Raw genomic sequence first — 17248 nt, 5'->3', positions numbered from 1 at the left:
CTCTATCATTGCAATCATGCCCTTCCCTTCAGGAAAGTAATAGGGCCATGATTGAAAATGGGACCGCCTTATTACATATGCCTTCTGTTTACCTTTTATCCAATTCTATTGACTTTTGGGGACCTTATCACCAGTCCCTCAAATCTGGGTTGGGTTGTCCTTGCCTGGGTGAGGTAAAACTTGCTTTTTTAACTGCCCCATATGAGAACAGAAAGGAAGGATTTCAAGAAACCATTGAGAGAGTGGTAGAGTCAGATCCAGGGGAACCAGGATGAAAACTCTTCCTCTTTTACTACAACTGCTGCTTGGCTTGGGATTAGTCCAGGGAATTCTCAGGTGAGCATGTTGCTTTGGTCTTCTATTTAGGTGAGACACACAGAAGGTCCCCTAATTCTTGACTTCCCCTAGAAGGAAAGACTGGTAGGAAAATGATGGTGAGGAAATTTTCATGAAAGCCTTTTTGTCGAGAGGTCATTTTGTGGGTCATGTTATCTAGAACAGGATGCAGAATGCTGCCATGGAAAGAAAAATGGGTTTAAAGCCAGAGAACCTGATTCTGAATCCTGGTTTTACCATCATGTGACCCATATGACCTTGGACAAATTAACTTCTCTAAGCCTCAGTCTTCTCATCTGTAAAATGGGAGAGAAGTAGTCAGCTTAGATAATATCCAAGATTCTTTCCATCCTATACCTGAAATAACCAGTGGGTTCTCTAAAGGTCAGCTTATCTATTCTCCAATCTCTGCAGGTTTATTCTTGAAGATAAGATGATTCTTTTCTTAATTAGTTAGTGGGAAATAGATCAAGAGGAAGTAAGTTCTTGATCATTGGATGTCTTCAGGCAAAGGTTAGATGGCATAATGGAATAAATGGAATTTCTGCTTAAGGTAGAAGTTAAATATTTAACCTTTAATCCTCTTTCAATTCTAAATCTTTTAATAGTATTTTGTTTTTTCTAATTACATATAAAGACAAATTTTAGCATTCTTTTTACAAATCTTGAGTTCCAAATCTTTCCCTTCCCTCCCTCCTCTTATTCATCTTTAAGAAGATCAGCAATTTGATATGAGTTATATATGTTCAATCACGTAAAACCTATTTCCATATTAGTCATCCAACTGTGAGATTCTATGAAATTCTTCAGCGATTTATAGCTCAAAGTACCTCACCAAGAAGCTTCATAGGATTCTGATCTGAAAAGGACCTTAAAAAAACAATTAGCCTGCAGTCTTCATCCCAGGGAATTCTCTGGAATTCTCTGTCTTCCCTAAATGTAAAAAAATTGGTCAGCCTTTCACTTTTGAATAATTAAATTAATCATTTTTGTAGAATATAATTTTTTTCAAGGCCAGGACTGCCTTTTTTTTTTTTTTTTTTGTCTCCCCAGAATAGTGACTTGCGTAGAGGAGGCTCTTAATAAATGTTTGCTGAATTAAATTTAGCTTTCACAAGTCTGGTAACATTCCAGTTCTTTCCTTTTGTTATAAGATCTCCTGAATGACCCAAAGCAGGAACTGTTTTTTTCTTTCTTTGTATCCTTAATACCTAGAATTGTAGCTTTTAATGAGGAAGGAAGGAAGGAAGGAAGGAAGAAAGAAAGAAAGAAAGAAAGAAGGAAGGGATGAAGGGAAGGAGGGAGGGAGGAAAGGATAAAGGAAGAAAGGAAGGAAAGAAAGAAGGAAGGAAGGAAGGGAGAGAGGGAGGAGGAAAATGAATGAATGAATAAATGCTCTCAAAGTATTTTACCTATACCTTAAATATAAAGTATCATTTTTATAGGAGAAGCAACTGAGGCAAAGGAAGCAAGCATGAAGTCTCATGAGTCAAGTGAAACCAAGAATCTTCTCTGTCAAGTTCACTGTTATTTAGGCAATTCTTTAGTCTAGGTTCTTAATTTTTTTTTTTTTTTGTATGACAAGGTATCCTTGGGAGTCTAGTGAAAGTTATAGACCGTTTCTCAGAATAAGGGTTTGCTATTCTATATTTATCAATTGAAGGAAATGATAAATTTCAGTTATAGTTTGGTGAAATAAAAAACATAATTTTTCCCATTCAAGTTCATACACTTCTGAAATCTATCCATGGACCCTTCATTGGAGTAGGGGTCTGTGAACCTCAAGGAAAGAACCCCTAGACAAGAAATTGGGCTGGTTGGAATGGGATAGGATAGAGGTTGAATGCTGGAAGATAGACATAAGGGATAAAATACTATCAACACTTCTTACCCAAAGGGTGGTGGTGGGGTTCTTCATCCTTCAGGTTGCCCTTGAAGAGACATAAATCCCTACGGAAAACCCTGAGGGAAAGGGGACAACTTTCCCAATTCTGGGAGACCCACAAGTTGGATATGCTCCAGTTCACTGACTTCTGCTCCCAAGACCAGAGTGAGAATGAGCCCCTCATCAACTACTTGGACGTAAGGAGAAGAGGTGGAGAGAATGACTGAAAGGGTCAGGGGGTGGATGGCAGTGGACACTGTTAATTTCAGGACCTGACTTCCAGCTACTTTTGATCCCTAGATCCATCCAGATGAGTAATCCCAAATGCTGGCATAATTGCACCCTTTTCTGCTCTGCCTTGGCTAAGCAGATCTTTGTCTGACTGAATTCTATTTACAACTTACAAAAAGGGTTTCTCAGAACAGGGTGGATGAGTTTGAATTCCAGTAGAGAGAAGGGGAAAGGTGTGGAGGAAAGGAACCAGTGTACATAGAAACATCCCAAACAAAAACCCCCTAAATTCCAGTCCTAAATTCTAGTTCTGACCTCACTGGCTTAGAAATCTGGGCAAGTCACCTCATCTCTCAAAGCCTCCATTTCCTCATCTGTCAAATGGGAATAATAATGCTTGCCTTGTCTAACTCATAGGAGTGTTGTGAGGATCAAATGGGATAATGTACATGTAAGCTTTCTGGAAACTGTTACACAAATAAAAGGCATTATTATTTGGTTTCTTAGAGGCCTTTTTTTCTGCCTTTTTAAGACTATGCACATTTTTTTAAAGATTTGTAGAATATTTGTGGCCCTGACTTTATAAAGTCTGATACAGGCTGACAGCCTACTTCATTTCAGGAATCACTTTCATGAATATAAAACATTAGGTGACATCATCATTAGGGACTTTAGCTTCCTAGGAATGATGTCACAAATATTCTAATGAATAAGGAGTCAAGTACTTTTATGTCAGGGTTCCATGATGATCTGATGGACTCCATTTATAATGTTATAATGATATTATTGAAAAATGACTTTGGTTGAAATAAACTATTTTTTAGACGTTAGGAGTAATACTTGTTTTTCAATATGGCCTGACTCCTTCTCCCTTTATTTAGCCTTCATTTCATTGGGGGGAGAAAAAAACCAACTACTCTCTCTTTTCTCATACTTTTCCCATTTTCTCAGATGGAATACTATGGCGTCATCTCCATTGGTTCGCCCCCTCAGAATTTCACTGTCATCTTTGACACGGGTTCCTCCAATCTCTGGGTTCCTTCGGTGTATTGTGTCAGCCCAGCTTGCAGTAAGTGGAACTGGGAAGAGGGAAGGATATGGGAAGGAATCTAGGATTATTGGGTATGAGTGATTGCAAAAGTTCACCCGGGAAATTCACAGACCAAGAAGCTTCAGTCTCCAAAAATAATCTCCCCTTCCCATTCTAATTATTCCATCCATCCCACAATCTCTCTTTCTGCCAGGATCACCCACAGATAATGCCAGGGGAGGGGGCTCTGGACATTGGCCACACTTGGGGTAAACTCTTTCATCCTGATGGGAATCACTGAGGAAAAACTCAGCAGCCCCAAATGGAAACCTTTGAATCTCTAAAGGAAGAATGGGAGGATTGAACGAGAAATGAATATTTCAGGGTAGGCAGGCAGAAGTATTCAACAAAGCTGAGCTTGATGATCAGTTTCAAGCCAGAGACTTTCTGCTGCTCTAGGGTCCTGGGAAAGAGAACTTCTTCATAAGAAATTTCCTTTTTAGTTTTTAGTTTTATTATGACTGTCACTATTATTACTAAGAAAAAAAAAAGCAGAATTGAATCAAATTAATTTCTCAGAACATTTTATTCAAGAAGAAGGTCAGCCTCATTTAAATACCATGTCTAGACTACTAAATTCACATAGAGAGGAAGGTACGATGAAAGGAGCCCTGTTAAAGGGCTAGAGGCGTTGTTTGGAGTCCAAGTTGTACAACTTTCCCAACTGAAGTGTTCTGGTGTCTGACACATTCTAGGGACTTAATGAATGTTTGCTGAATAAAAAAAAATACTGAGTTAGCCTGGTGCCTGGCACATTGTAGGTACTTAACGAATATTTGTTGAATGGGAGGGAAAAGTCTGAGTTAGTCTGATATTTGGCACCTTGTAGATACTTAAATGTTTGTTAAATTTGAAAAAAAAAAAGGTCATTTATTATGGTCATATTGAGTTATCTAATGTATAAAAAATGGGAGTGCTGATAGTACTACTTACCCCATAGGGCGGTTATAAAGAAAGAACTGTAAGCAAAGTTTTTTGTTTTTTAACCAAAACTATGAAAGCAACAGTATAAAAAGGTAACCAAGGCAGCTAAGTGGCACAGTAGATAGTGAGCACTGAAACTGGAATCAGAACAATCAGAAAAAAATTCAGTTTCCAACACTTATTAGCTATGTGATCCTGACTCTGATTCCTCAAAAGTAAAAGGGGGATGATGATACAGTATTTACCTCCCAGGGTTGTCAAGGATGAGGTGAGATTATATTTGTAAAATACTTAACATGGTGTCTGGCACACAGTAGGCACTTGACAAAAGTTTGGTCATTTGCAGGTGGGGATTTCCCTTTACCAAGGTAGATTGGTACCTATCCACCTTACAAATGTTAAGTGCTATACAAATGTGGGTTACTATTATCAGAGGCAACACAGCGATGGGTGCAGATCTTCTCCTTTGTTTAGAATTGCCTGACTGTAGCCTGAGAATTAAGGTGAAATTCTGCGTGACCAAGAGTGACTGGAATTTCCTCCTCTAGGGAATATTTCACACTCAAGTTGGCCCCTGCCTGACTGAGATGAAGTACATTCATTTGTTTACATTAAATTAATGTTGCTTGCCAGTGTGGCAGAATACAGGGAATGTGAAACAGGAGATTAGGAGACCTGGATTCAAGTCTTGACTTGATCCCTAATTTGCTATAAGACCTTTCTCTCTGCCTCTAGTTTCTTCATCTTTATAATGGGAATAATGAGAGCACCTACCTTCCAAGTTGTTGTAAAGTTAAATAAAGATAATATTTACAAAGTATTCTTTAAACCTTAAAGCACTAGATGTTGTAATTATTAGTTGTCATTCAAATCTAGGGTTTCATGTGCTTTGTTGGCATTGGTTCATCCCATTAGTTCAAGTTAATGAGGGGATATGTCATATGGAGTCAGGAGGAGGAGGAAGATGACAAAAAACAAGAATAGGAGTATTGGTAAAGAACCCATTTATCTGGCAATTTTAGAAACAGGAAGAGTCCAAATCAGCACATACATGTGTAGCAACGTCTCATACTAATGACATCACTTTTGTAAACCTCTGACTCAACAACAGCTTTCCACAATGTGGCCACAAACCCATGAGCTACTGTGTGGCTAGTGACTCACGTATTGGACAATCATAGACAATGTGATTTACTGAGGGAGGGAACAGAGGAGATGACCTGGGGCTCCACACCTAAATTCTTGGGAAGGAGAGTTAGAAGGGACTTTGGAGGTCTTCTGAGGTTCTTTCTTAGTCACCCATTTTTTAGATAAGGAAACTGAGAGCCAGAGACCCAAAGTCACAAAAGTAGCCAAGTAGCAGAATTATATTCCAATCCTGGTTCTCTGAGTCCAAATCCAGAACTCTTTTAACTATGCCCCAGCTGCCTTACCATTCTGAAGATTTAAAGAATGAGGATGCCACAAGGTCCCTGTGATATGGGATACCAGTAGAATGTGAGCTCCTCCAAAGAAGGAGCTGGGTTTGTTTTTTTTTTCTTTATATTCTCAGCACCCAAAATATAAGAAACATGCGATAAATACTTATTGGATTAGATTGGATTCAACTGGATTAACCAACAGGATATCTTTGAAGAATGACTAGCAGGTAATGGGGGCATCTGATCCTTGACATATTTTCACATTGCAGAGAATCACAATCGCTTCTACCCATCTCAGTCCAGCACTTATGTGGAGAATGGGAACTCTTTCTCCATCCAATATGGCACAGGGAGCTTGTCCGGAATCATTGGAATGGACCAAGTTTCCGTAAGACAAAATTTGGATTACTGTTTTCTCCTTTCTCAAAGTTGTTATTTCTCTCAATCTAAAGCCTTGATAGGCTTGATAAACACTATGTTCTTTTCATTCCTAGTCCTATCTGTGAATTCCTACCTAATTTCTTCTCATAGTTGGTAAGCTATCTCCAGAACTGATTGATGGGGAGGGAGAAGAAAAAAAAAGAAATGCCCACATAACAATGACTATTACAGCATTTTAATTTACCTGATTCATATTCCTTCAAGTAGTTCAACCTCAAAAATCCCTCAATCCTCACTTGAAGTTTATGGAAGGGTAGCTAAAATCATTATGTAAATTTAGCACAGGGAAAAACAGAGAAGGGAAGGAAATTGCCTCAGAACATCCAGCAAAGCAGATGACAACCAAAATTAGAACCCAGGAACTTTGATTTCATACAATCTCTCTCTTGGGGATTTTTTTTTTCATGCCAGGTAGAAGGAATTACAGTAGCCAACCAGCAGTTTGGAGAGAGTGTCAGCGAGCCAGGAAGCACTTTTGTGAATGCAGAGTTTGATGGCATCCTGGGGCTGGCATATCCTTCGTTGGCTGTGGGAGGAGTCACTCCAGTGTTCGACAATATGATAGCCCAAAATCTGGTGGATATGCCTATATTTTCTGTCTACATGACCAGGTAATAATTGCAGTTCATATTTCTATATCAATTCATGGTTTCCAAAGTATACAACATTTAAGGTCCATTTAGTTAATTCCTACAATACTCTGTGAAGCAAGGAAGGAAGAATTTTCATGTCTATTTTACAGGTGAGGAAATTCAGGCTCAGAGGTGATATAATTTACCCAAAGGCATAAGGTAATAGGTGTCAGAAGAGAGACTTGAACCCAGATTTTCTGACTCCAAAATCGGTACTCTTTTCATCATACTACTTTTGTTTCCCCTATCAACATATTGGCCCCCTACTGTCAAATACATTAAAAATATTTGCATTGAATGGGTGATATAGGTTATTTCCAAACATATATTCACTTAAGTTATCCAAGATGGCAGCCTACCCTTAACAAATGGTTTTTGTCTAGCAAATGGATGAATGAATGAGAATGAAGTACCATTCTATTTTCTGAGGTCAACAAAAGAGATTCTATAACCTTCCTCATTTAGCCCCTCCCAGTCAGGAAGTTCTTTCTTAGAACTAACCTAAATCTATCCTACTTCAGGGTAAACACATTCTTTTTTCTGTATTACTTGCCATCTTCTTAACCCCTGTTTATGCTTTTCTTCCTTCTTTCCTCCTAACCCCCTTTCCCAGTATTAAACTTGTGAGCACCACTTGCTTCTCACAGCCCTCCCTTTTTAGTATCTCTCCCCCCCACCTTAGAATTCCTCCCCCTGTCTTACTCCTTTCCCTCACAGTTTCCATATTCCCTTCTGCTTAGCTTATTCCTTCCCTTTTCACTTTTCCCTTCTCACTTTTCAATGAGGTGGGAGAAGTTTCACCATAAATTGAATATGTCTAAAATTTTTCTCTTAAAGCCAATTCTGATGGCAGTAAGATACCCACTATATTCATCCCCCTCCATTCTTTCTCTCAGATATAATAGGTTTCCTTTGCCTCTTTGTGAGATGTAGTACCCCCACTTTAGTGTAAACACATTCTTTTTTGTTATATCCCAGTGATGATAAAATATATGTTCATATGGATGATAAATCTGCTATGTCCCATATGCATTGGCCCAGGCTTTGCTGGCCTTGATCAAGGTCTACTCTGGGCTAAATTAATGGGCTCCTTCTTCTCCACAAGATTCTGTTCAAGTGCCATTTTCCACAAAATACGTTTTCTGATTTCCCCCATCCACCCATTTATTAGTTTCCCTCTTCATCTTCCAGAAATTTATTTTTATTTCATATTTTACATATTTTCTGAGTTGTCTAGATCTTGTTTTTCCTTAGTAGAATATGAGTTCTTTGAAAACAGGAAATATTTCATTTTTTGTCTTGGAACCTTTAGTGGATAGAGAGCTCTGGGCTTTGAGTCCAGAGGATCTAATTTAAAATAAAACTTCAGGTACTTACTATCTGTTCCTAGAGAAGTCATTTTCCCCAATTTTTTATTCTATTTGTTATGTTGTTTTATTTTTCTGATTATACATGTACATTCATTTTTATATACATTTCTTTATGAATCATGTTGGGAGAGAAAAATCAGAAGAAAAGGGAAAAATCATGAGAGAGAAAAAAAGAAATAGAAGAAAAAGAGAAAAAAGTGAACATAGTATGTGTTGATTTGCATTCAGTCTCCACAGTTTTCTTTCTGGCTGCAGATGGAGTTTTCTATCCAAAGTTAATGGGGACAATAATGGCACCCAACTCACAGAATTGTCATGAATTTGAGATATTTGCAAAGTATTTAAAAGAGTACCTGGAATAAAGTAGGTAATCATTGAGTGTTTGTTTGTATCCATCCATCCAGTGCCTACCAGAGTTCCTGGCACATGGTAGATGTTTAATAAAATGTGTATTCAAAAGAATGGAACAGACTGCCTCATGAAGTAGAGAATTTTACGTCATTGGAGATATTCAAGCAGAGCTTATTGAGAAGACCATTTTAGAAGGAATTCCTGCATCAGGGATTGGACTAGAAAATCTAGAAGATGCTTCCTGCACTAGGATTCTATGTAGGTATTTAGCAGTTAGATAGCACAGTGGACAGAGAACTGGGTTTGAAATCAGGAAGACTCATCTTTATGAATTCAAATCTAGACTCAGACACTTCTAGCTGCGTAAACCTGGACAAGTCACTTAACCCTGTTTGCCTCAATTTCCCTATCAGTAGTATGAGCTGAAGAACAAAATGGCAAATTGCTCCAGTATCTTTGCCAAGAAAACCCCCAAATGATGTCATAAACCATAAGACATTAACTGAATAACAACAACATGTAGATGCTCCCTCTGCCCATTGGGTAGGCAGGTATCTGGTGCCAAAACTTATGCATATTCTTCCTTAGACCATGAATCTCCCCCTGCTTCTCCAGACCCTGGGAAGAAGAAATTTAGATCTGTGTTTTCACCCATAAACTCATTCTGTTCCACATAGATCCTGTTCAACCAGGATGTTTTTAACCTTCTATTCCTGAGGCTCAGGAGATTATCTGACTCATAGAGTGGAGACTCATCAAAGCACAAACTTTCAGGGATCAAGAGATGACTCCTAAGTCATGTAACCCAACCCACAGATCAAGGATTCATTCTATAAGAGCCCAAGAAGTGGTCAACCAGCCTCTACTACAGACCCCGGGGCACCTTCCTCTCTCCTGAGATAAAACATTTCATTAGGTGGGGCAGCTACAATTGTTGTCAACTCTTCCCTTATATCAAGCTTCAACTTGCCTCTTTGCAACTATTTAGAACATGTCTATTCCTTTAGACCCTTGGAGACTAACCTTCACCTAAGACTTTCACTCCTTTAGGCTAAACATGCTTAATTTCTTCAATTGATCCTTCTATTGCACAGGTTCCAGGATATTCACTAACCTCTTCCTCTCGTCCTCCTCCTCTTCCTCCTCGTCCACCTCTTCTTCCCTGTCCTCCTCTTCCTCTTCCTCCTTCTCCTCCTCTTCCTCCTCCTCAGAATGCCTTTTAGCTTGTCTAAATGTCTCTAAAATGGGATATCAAGAACTGAAAGCAATAATTCAAATGTGATTTGGTCAGAGCAAAGTGGGACTATGACTTTCCAGAAATGGTTAGAAGCAGCAACTTGGATCCAGAAGAAAGATCTAAGTTCAAATGTGACCTCAGACTACTTCCTAGCTGTGTGATCCTGGGCAGTCATTTACTGCCTGCCTCATTATCCTCATCTATAAAACAGATATTATAATAGCACCTAGCTCCTAGAGTTGTTATGAGAGTAAAAATGAGTTAATATTTATAGAGGAGGTAGTGAGGTGGCTCAGTGGATAGAGCACTAATCTTGGAGTCTAGACTTGCTTCTCTAGTCCTTGGGAAGAAGAAATTCATATCTGTGTTTTTATCCATAAACTCATTCTGTTTAGAGTTCAAATCCAGCTCCAGATACTAAACACTTATTACCTGTGTGATCCTGTTACTTAACCCCAAATGGCTCATTGAAAAAAAATTCACATAATATTTATGAAATGCTTGCAATATATAAATACTAGCTACATTACTATAATCTGTATGCCATGCCTTAGGCAGTGATTCAGTGTCAGAGACTTGGTACCAAAAGAAAAAATCAGAGAAGAATACAAAATTAAAATATCATGGCAGAGAAGAAAAAATCCCTAGGATCTAGACTCAGAAAACCTAATTTTAGTCTTGACTCTTGTACCGAATAGCCATTAGATATGGAAAAAAAAAAGCCCTTTGTGATATTTTCACTGAACCCTTAGAACAATGGCCTTATAATTCAGAACTTATGAAGCTGATCTTTGCTAGGGAGGGGAGGAACATGAGGCGGTGACTTTGTTGTTGGTAGTGGTGGGTTTTTTTGAAAGTTAGCAATGGCATTGTGAAAAGGCTTCTAGAGTTGAATCAGAGGACATAGATTCAAATCCCAGCTCTGCCACTTAGGCTCTGTGTGGGCCTGACCACTTCACTTAACCTCTCTGAACTTCACTTTCCCTATCCTAAACAAAAGAGATAAGGGCAGGTAAGCGAATAGAGTGTGGTTTTGGAGTCAGAACCTGAGTTCAAATATGACCTCAGACACTGAACTAGCTTTGTGAACCTGAGCAAGTCCTTGATTGCTTCTTTAAAAAATGGGGGGGAGGGAGGGAGAGATAAAATAAAGATCAACTTTTAAGTTTTCTTCCAGCTTTAAATCAATAATCATAAATTATTTCACCCATTCATGCCTCAGTTTCTTCACCTGTACAACAAGAAGAGAACCTTAGTGTTATTATAAGGATCGAATAAGGTAAGATATTCCACTTGGGGCATCCACAAGAAAATGACATAGGCAGCAACACAGATCCACTTGGGGAGGATTTTTGAAGTCTTCCCCTCACTGGTTGTCTGACTTTCTCTCCCAACAGGAATCCAGATAGCCCCACAGGAAGTGAGCTGGTTTTTGGAGGTTATGATCATGCTCATTTCACTGGAAGCCTGAACTGGGTCCCAGTCACCAAACAGGGCTACTGGCAGATAGCATTGGACAAGTGAGTGTTTTCCCTGGAGTAGCACTGACCAACTTAGCTGGGCCACAGCAATGATTATATAGGAGGTGCAGATTAAAAACATACTTTTAAAAAGAAGGGGCATCTAGATGGTTCAATGAAGAGAGCATCTGGAATCAGGAGGACCTGAGTTCCAATCCATCTTCAGACACTTAACACTTAATAGCTATGTGATCCTGAACAAGTCACTTAACCCCAATTACCTCTCCAAAAAAAAAAAAAAAAAGAGAAAAAAAAATTAGAAGGCAATATAGTAGAATGGAAAGTGTACTGACTACAGAGTCTAGGATCTAAGTTCAAATACTAATTCTGTCTTTGAAATTCACTTTCCTCATCTGTGAATTAAAAAGTTGGACTGGATGACATCTTCCGGTCCTAGATTTGAGATTCTGTGTTGTGTCTGAATCGTAGTTATTGTTTTTATTAACACTTGTATTTTGACATAGTAGATGCATGTTCAAGAATAATGATGCAAAAATTAGTAGCATATCACATACACCTCTGAATTCACGAGTATGAGTATTCCCTTCATCAATGCAGCTTGCAATCCTTCCAGATAAACTGTATTTAGGAATCACTATAGGCAAAAAGAAAAAAAAAAAAAAAAAGGATATCACCTTCCAACCAACCTGATAATGAACTTTTCTGTTCTGAGCTACACTGATCCTTAAATGGGAAATGTTAAAACCCATCATTCAGCCCTTACCTGGTCTGCCACCACTTACATTCTACTTGTATCATCTTTCAGAATCCAAAGTGAACTCTACAACATAATGAAGCATCAGGGGAGAACTTTGATGGAGGAAATAAATAAAGTCTTGTCTAGACTCCTTAGCATTTAGAAAGATTTAATAAACAACAAACTAGTAAAGAAAGTTATTTTTTTCAGTGTCTCCTTTGAGATGTGTTGGAAAGTCTACTACTCTGACTTTTTCTTTCTTCTTCCTTTCCTTCCTCTTTTTTTTTATACCTTATTTTCTTCCCATTCTTCTTTTTTCCCTTCTTACTTCTTTTCCCTTCCCTTTTCCTTTTTTCTCTTTTCCTCCTTTTTTTCTTCTTTCTTTCCCTTCCTTTCTTCTTCCCTCCCTCCTCTTCCCCACCCTCTCCCTCTCTCTCTCTCTCTCTCTCTGTTTCTCTCTTCTTTCTTTCTTTGGTTGTTAAGACAATAAGGAACAGATTCACTGTCCAGAGGGCCATATCTCCAAACTCTATTTCACGGCCCTCTGTTCCATGGTCTTTTGCCCTTCCTAGATCTTTACCTTTACCCCCAGCATTCAGGTGGGAGGCACAATCATGTTCTGTGCAGAGGGCTGCCAAGCCATAGTGGACACAGGGACATCCCTCATCACGGGACCATCTGACAAGATCAAGCAGTTGCAGAATGCCATTGGGGCCGTGCTCACAGATGGAGAAGTGAGTGCCTGCTTGGGACAGGAGTGGGTGGAAAGGGAATGGGGATTTTCCTTATATGGTATATTGTGGCCATTGAACAGAAAGAGAAATGTCGGCATTTCCCCTCATGTCATTTCCTAGTATGCCATGGAATGTAACAACCTAAATGTGATGCCAGACGTCACCTTCACCATCAATGGAATCCCCTACACCCTCCCCCCTAAAGCCTACACATTGACGGTAGGTATTTTTTCCTTGTTTCACCAACACACTGGTTTTTCTTCATGGTTCTCCTATTTCCTCCTTCTTAGGCAACTGCTATACTCATGTAATTTGGGCTGCAGATAAATCCCAGAAGCCCCTCTCCAGCTTTCTACTCTGATTCTCCACAACTCTCTGGCCCTCTGTTTATTTGGAACAAAGAAGTTAGAATTCAGTGATCTCTAAAATTCCTTCTAGCTCTTCCCAAACATGATTCTAAGTCTGACCCACTGTATGATTTTATGTGTGGCCCACTTTCATAAGTCCCAATGTGTGGGGTGGGACAGGAAAGGATTAACATTCCAAACCTAAATAAGGGCTTTCAGCCTCTGGTACCACCATTAACCACAAAAGGCAAACTCTGAGGAAGTTGAGACTTCCTGCTTCCTCTTCTTCATTTCTGGCACTCTTCAACTTTAGGACTTTGTGGATGGAATGGAGTTCTGTACCAGTGGTTTCCAGGGCCTTGACATCCATCCCCCAGCTGGGCCACTCTGGATTCTTGGAGATGTGTTCATTGGTCAATTTTACTCCGTCTTTGACCGTGGCAACAACCTTGTGGGACTGGCCCCAGCTGTCCCCTAAAGCAAGGCTTCCTGTTCCCTGAGATACTTTATAAAGATCCTGTGAGATTGCCACATGCAAGATTTCTTTTGAATCCCATCTGATCCTTTTCTCCCTCCTCCAAAAAGAATTGCAGCTATTTAATTTTGGAAAAAGCAGAGTGGGCATGGGAAAACTCTAATTATCTCCTAGAATTAAATTGTGTATTTGTTGGGGGGGGGGTTCTAAATGAATAAACTTTTAGAGGATACAAAATCATTATGTGTTGGGGATTTTTATATATAGAAGCATAGACTTTTCAAATTAGAAAAGATTTTATGTTACCCAATATAACCCCAACATAAAAATTTACCCTATACCATCTCTGACAAAGTCGAAAACTGATAATGGGACCACTGTCAATCAATCAAATGAATGATCTCCCATTTAGAAAATGTATGGCATTGCTTTTGAAGTAAAGTCAATACGCTAAGAGCTGAGCTTACAAAGAAAGGCAAAAATATTGTGTTCCTTGACCTCAAGGAACTTACATTCTAATGGGGGAGAAACATGCAAGCAACTATGTACATACTAGATATAAACACTATAATTTGGGGGGAATTCTCAGAGGGAAGGCACTAGCATTGAAGGGGATGTGGAAAATCCTTTTACAGAAGATGGAATTTCAGCAATGAATTGAAGAAAGACAGGAGGTAGAGATAAGGAGTGAGAACATTTCAGGCATGAAATACCCCATGCCTCAGTGGAAAGGCAGAGATTTAGAATGTCCTATTCAAGGAATAGCAAAAAACCTGTATCAGTTGTATGGGAGTGCAACTTCTAGGAGAAATATAGCAGTAATCCTGAGGCCCCCAAACCTTAGGAGTGCTATTGTTCCAATGATCTGTTTGTCAGTGATCCTAAAGTCTCTGTCCTAGAAACTTTACTGACTGCCAGATAACAATCTGTTGGTCAGTAATAACAGGGTTTCTGAGACAAATGGTAAAGTGCATACCACTTTCTCAGTTCTACCACTGGACCATAAAATTAGCATATTAGTGACATGAAGAGCCAGATCTCTCTGTCTTTTCCTATATATTTTTCTTCTTGCATTGGGTTCTTTGCTAAATCCTTTTGGAACTTGATCTTCTTCGATTGATATTACAATTACAATAAACTTTGCCCCTTGACTTGGAGGTGGGTTCATCCTTCAAATTCTTTTGAGATACCTCGTGACACCGGTCTGCAACCCCAACTTTTTGGGGTTTCCTTTTGAACTTCAACAAGATCATAAAATATAAAAAGTATGGAACCTTGTAATATGGTTTCATCTAAATTTTCACCTAAATTCACTTATTCATAGAGCTAGTAAATGACAAGAAGTGGGCAGAAGGGCTGCATCAGCCTTTGCAAAATCTGAGGAACACTAATGCTGCAAAGCTTTTTTTTTTTTTTTTTTTTTTTTACAAAGTTTCAGAGGGTACAATCAATCAATGAGGGATATGCCAGGTATGGTATTGTTCACTCCCTCATAAGAAGACTTGTCACATTTTTGTACAACTTTTGACTGTTAGAAAGTTCTTCCTTCTATCAAACCAAAATCTGACTCCCTTATCTACAACCTAGAGAGGGTGCCCACAAGCAAGTTGTGTAGAAGTAATTTCAGCTTTCTGTCTTAAGACAGCCAGCTCCTTGAATATTTGGAAATCATTAACCTATCTCCTCTTCTTCCTCCTCATCACTAAGTCTATTTTCCTTTTTTGATTATTAGCTAAACTAATAAAACAGTGTAGTGCTGAAAATATACTATATCTAGTTTCTGACAAAGCATTTAATACAATATCTCTTATTATTCTTGAGGAAGAAATGGAGGTAGTGTTCTAGAATAGATTAAAGGATAATATATGGATTTAGAGCTATCTAAACGATTGTATTCAAAGGATAGTTCAATGATCAATGATAATGGCAAGAAGGTACTGTGGGAGTGCCCCAGGCGTTGGTGATTAACATTGTATGGTTTCATATTTTTATCAGTGTTTCTATCATATTTTCCTTCAGCATCAGTTCATATAAATCTTTTTAGGCCTTTCTATAATCAACTTGTTCATCATTTTTTATAGAACAATGATATTCCATTACCTTCATCTACCACAGCTTTTCCTTTCCTTTATGATTTCCTTGGGATACAGACCCAATAATGGCACTTCTGGGTCACAGGGCATGCACAGATTGATAGCCCTTTGGGTATAGTTCCAGATTGCTCTCCAGAATGGTTGGATCACTTCCCAGTTCCACCAATAAGGCATTAGTGTCATGTGGAGATCATTTGAAAAAAATAAGGATGTTCCCCTGGAAAAGAGGAGACACCAGGGAACCAGACAGTCTTGTCTGTATATGACCATGATGGGGAAAATGAATTTTAGATTTGTTTTTATAGGCCTCATAAAGCAGAACTAGGTGCCATGGTTAGGAGCCATTGAAAAGATTAGACTGGATTTTTAAGGAAAATCTTCTTGACATTAGTACTATTCCCAAAGTATCTGCTTAAGAAGTAATGAGTTTTCCTTGTCTGGGGATCTGCAAGCACATATTAGACCACTTGCCATACAAGTGATAGAGAGGATTCTTCTTCAGGGGTAAATTGGGTGTAATGGCCCTGGGGCCCTTTTTGACTCTGTGATTTAGCCAGCCCATGGAATCTCACCTCAGGCTTTCTTGTCATGAATATATTAAGTTCAGGAAATATATATACACTATGGACCAGGCTGCCTCCACTCCCTCTTTTCAAAGAATAAGAAAGTAGTCTGGAGGGAAATGATGGAAACAAATCACTAAAGAATCCCAGACAGCTTCCCCTGACCAGCTGTTATATCTAAATATTTCTTTGCTAATGGCATTTTATCTGGAAATGCTGCTAGAATAAGGCACCATAGGAAGTCATGCAAAAGTTTGTCTTGCCATGGGGCTCAAAGGCTTCAGATTAATGAATCCTTAATGTTTCCTTATGTAAATAGGTGTGACTGACTGAGACCAAGGGAATTTTGCTGGTTCATGGTCCAGAAGTACTAGGTATAATGGAAAGAGCACAAATTTATATCAGGAGACCAGGGTGTGAGTTCTGCTCAAATACTCACAAGCTGTGTAAACTGGGGTAAATGACAACCTCTAAACTTGATTCATAAAACAGAGGTCATAAAAATTGGACTAACTACCTTACAGGATTGAGGGAATATGGAAAATATTTTGCAGCTTTAAAGGACTATGTAATTGTATTGCAATCCTATTTCTAAACTATGGTGTTTTTTAATTTCCCTCTTAAGCTATTGGGATCTAGAACCAAATGCTAGACTGTTCAATGCTTGGCACATAGTAAGTATTTAATAAACCCTAATTGACTGACTGCCTAGACTACAAGCTCTCACATGAACATTCTATCCTTGTTGGGTTGACAAAACAAGATTATTTCCACTAAACTTTATTCTATTAGATTAGACTCATTTTTTTTTCTGTTTTGTCATGGAATCTAAAAATTAAAAGAGACTACAAAGGTTAAGATCCAGTCCTGGCTTGAATAGGAATGTTCTCTATAGCATCCC

At 38.7% G+C, this 17248-nt stretch overlaps 1 protein-coding gene across 1 annotated transcript; it reads left to right on the top strand.

The window, feature by feature from the left end:
* Positions 1 to 271: 271 nt before the first annotated feature.
* On the top strand, positions 272 to 13905 carry CTSE (cathepsin E). Its single transcript, XM_003767625.4, has 9 exons — positions 272 to 336; positions 2262 to 2418; positions 3404 to 3521; positions 6157 to 6275; positions 6740 to 6939; positions 11316 to 11438; positions 12728 to 12869; positions 12990 to 13088; positions 13530 to 13905. Exons 1-9 carry the CDS (start codon positions 272 to 274, stop codon positions 13692 to 13694), a joined length of 1188 nt encoding a protein of 395 aa, XP_003767673.1. The 3' UTR covers positions 13695 to 13905.
* Positions 13906 to 17248: the final 3343 nt, after the last annotated feature.

This window comes from Sarcophilus harrisii, chromosome 4 (assembly GCF_902635505.1).
Source record: "Sarcophilus harrisii chromosome 4, mSarHar1.11, whole genome shotgun sequence".
Lineage (NCBI taxonomy): Eukaryota > Metazoa > Chordata > Mammalia > Dasyuromorphia > Dasyuridae > Sarcophilus > Sarcophilus harrisii.
This window is presented reverse-complemented; position numbering and strand designations above follow the sequence as displayed.

What these genes read in the sequence shown, in the direction of transcription:
- CTSE (XM_003767625.4), top strand. Translation starts at nt 272, where the DNA reads ATGAAAACTCTTCCTCTTTTACTACAACTGCTGCTTGGCTTGGGATTA. An exon ending in TTGTGTCAGCCCAGCTTGCA is followed by an intron (nt 3,522 to 6,156) that starts GTAAGTGGAACT and finishes TTCACATTGCAG; the next exon opens with AGAATCACAATCGCTTCTAC. An exon ending in CCGTGCTCACAGATGGAGAA is followed by an intron (nt 12,870 to 12,989) that starts GTGAGTGCCTGC and finishes GTCATTTCCTAG; the next exon opens with TATGCCATGGAATGTAACAA.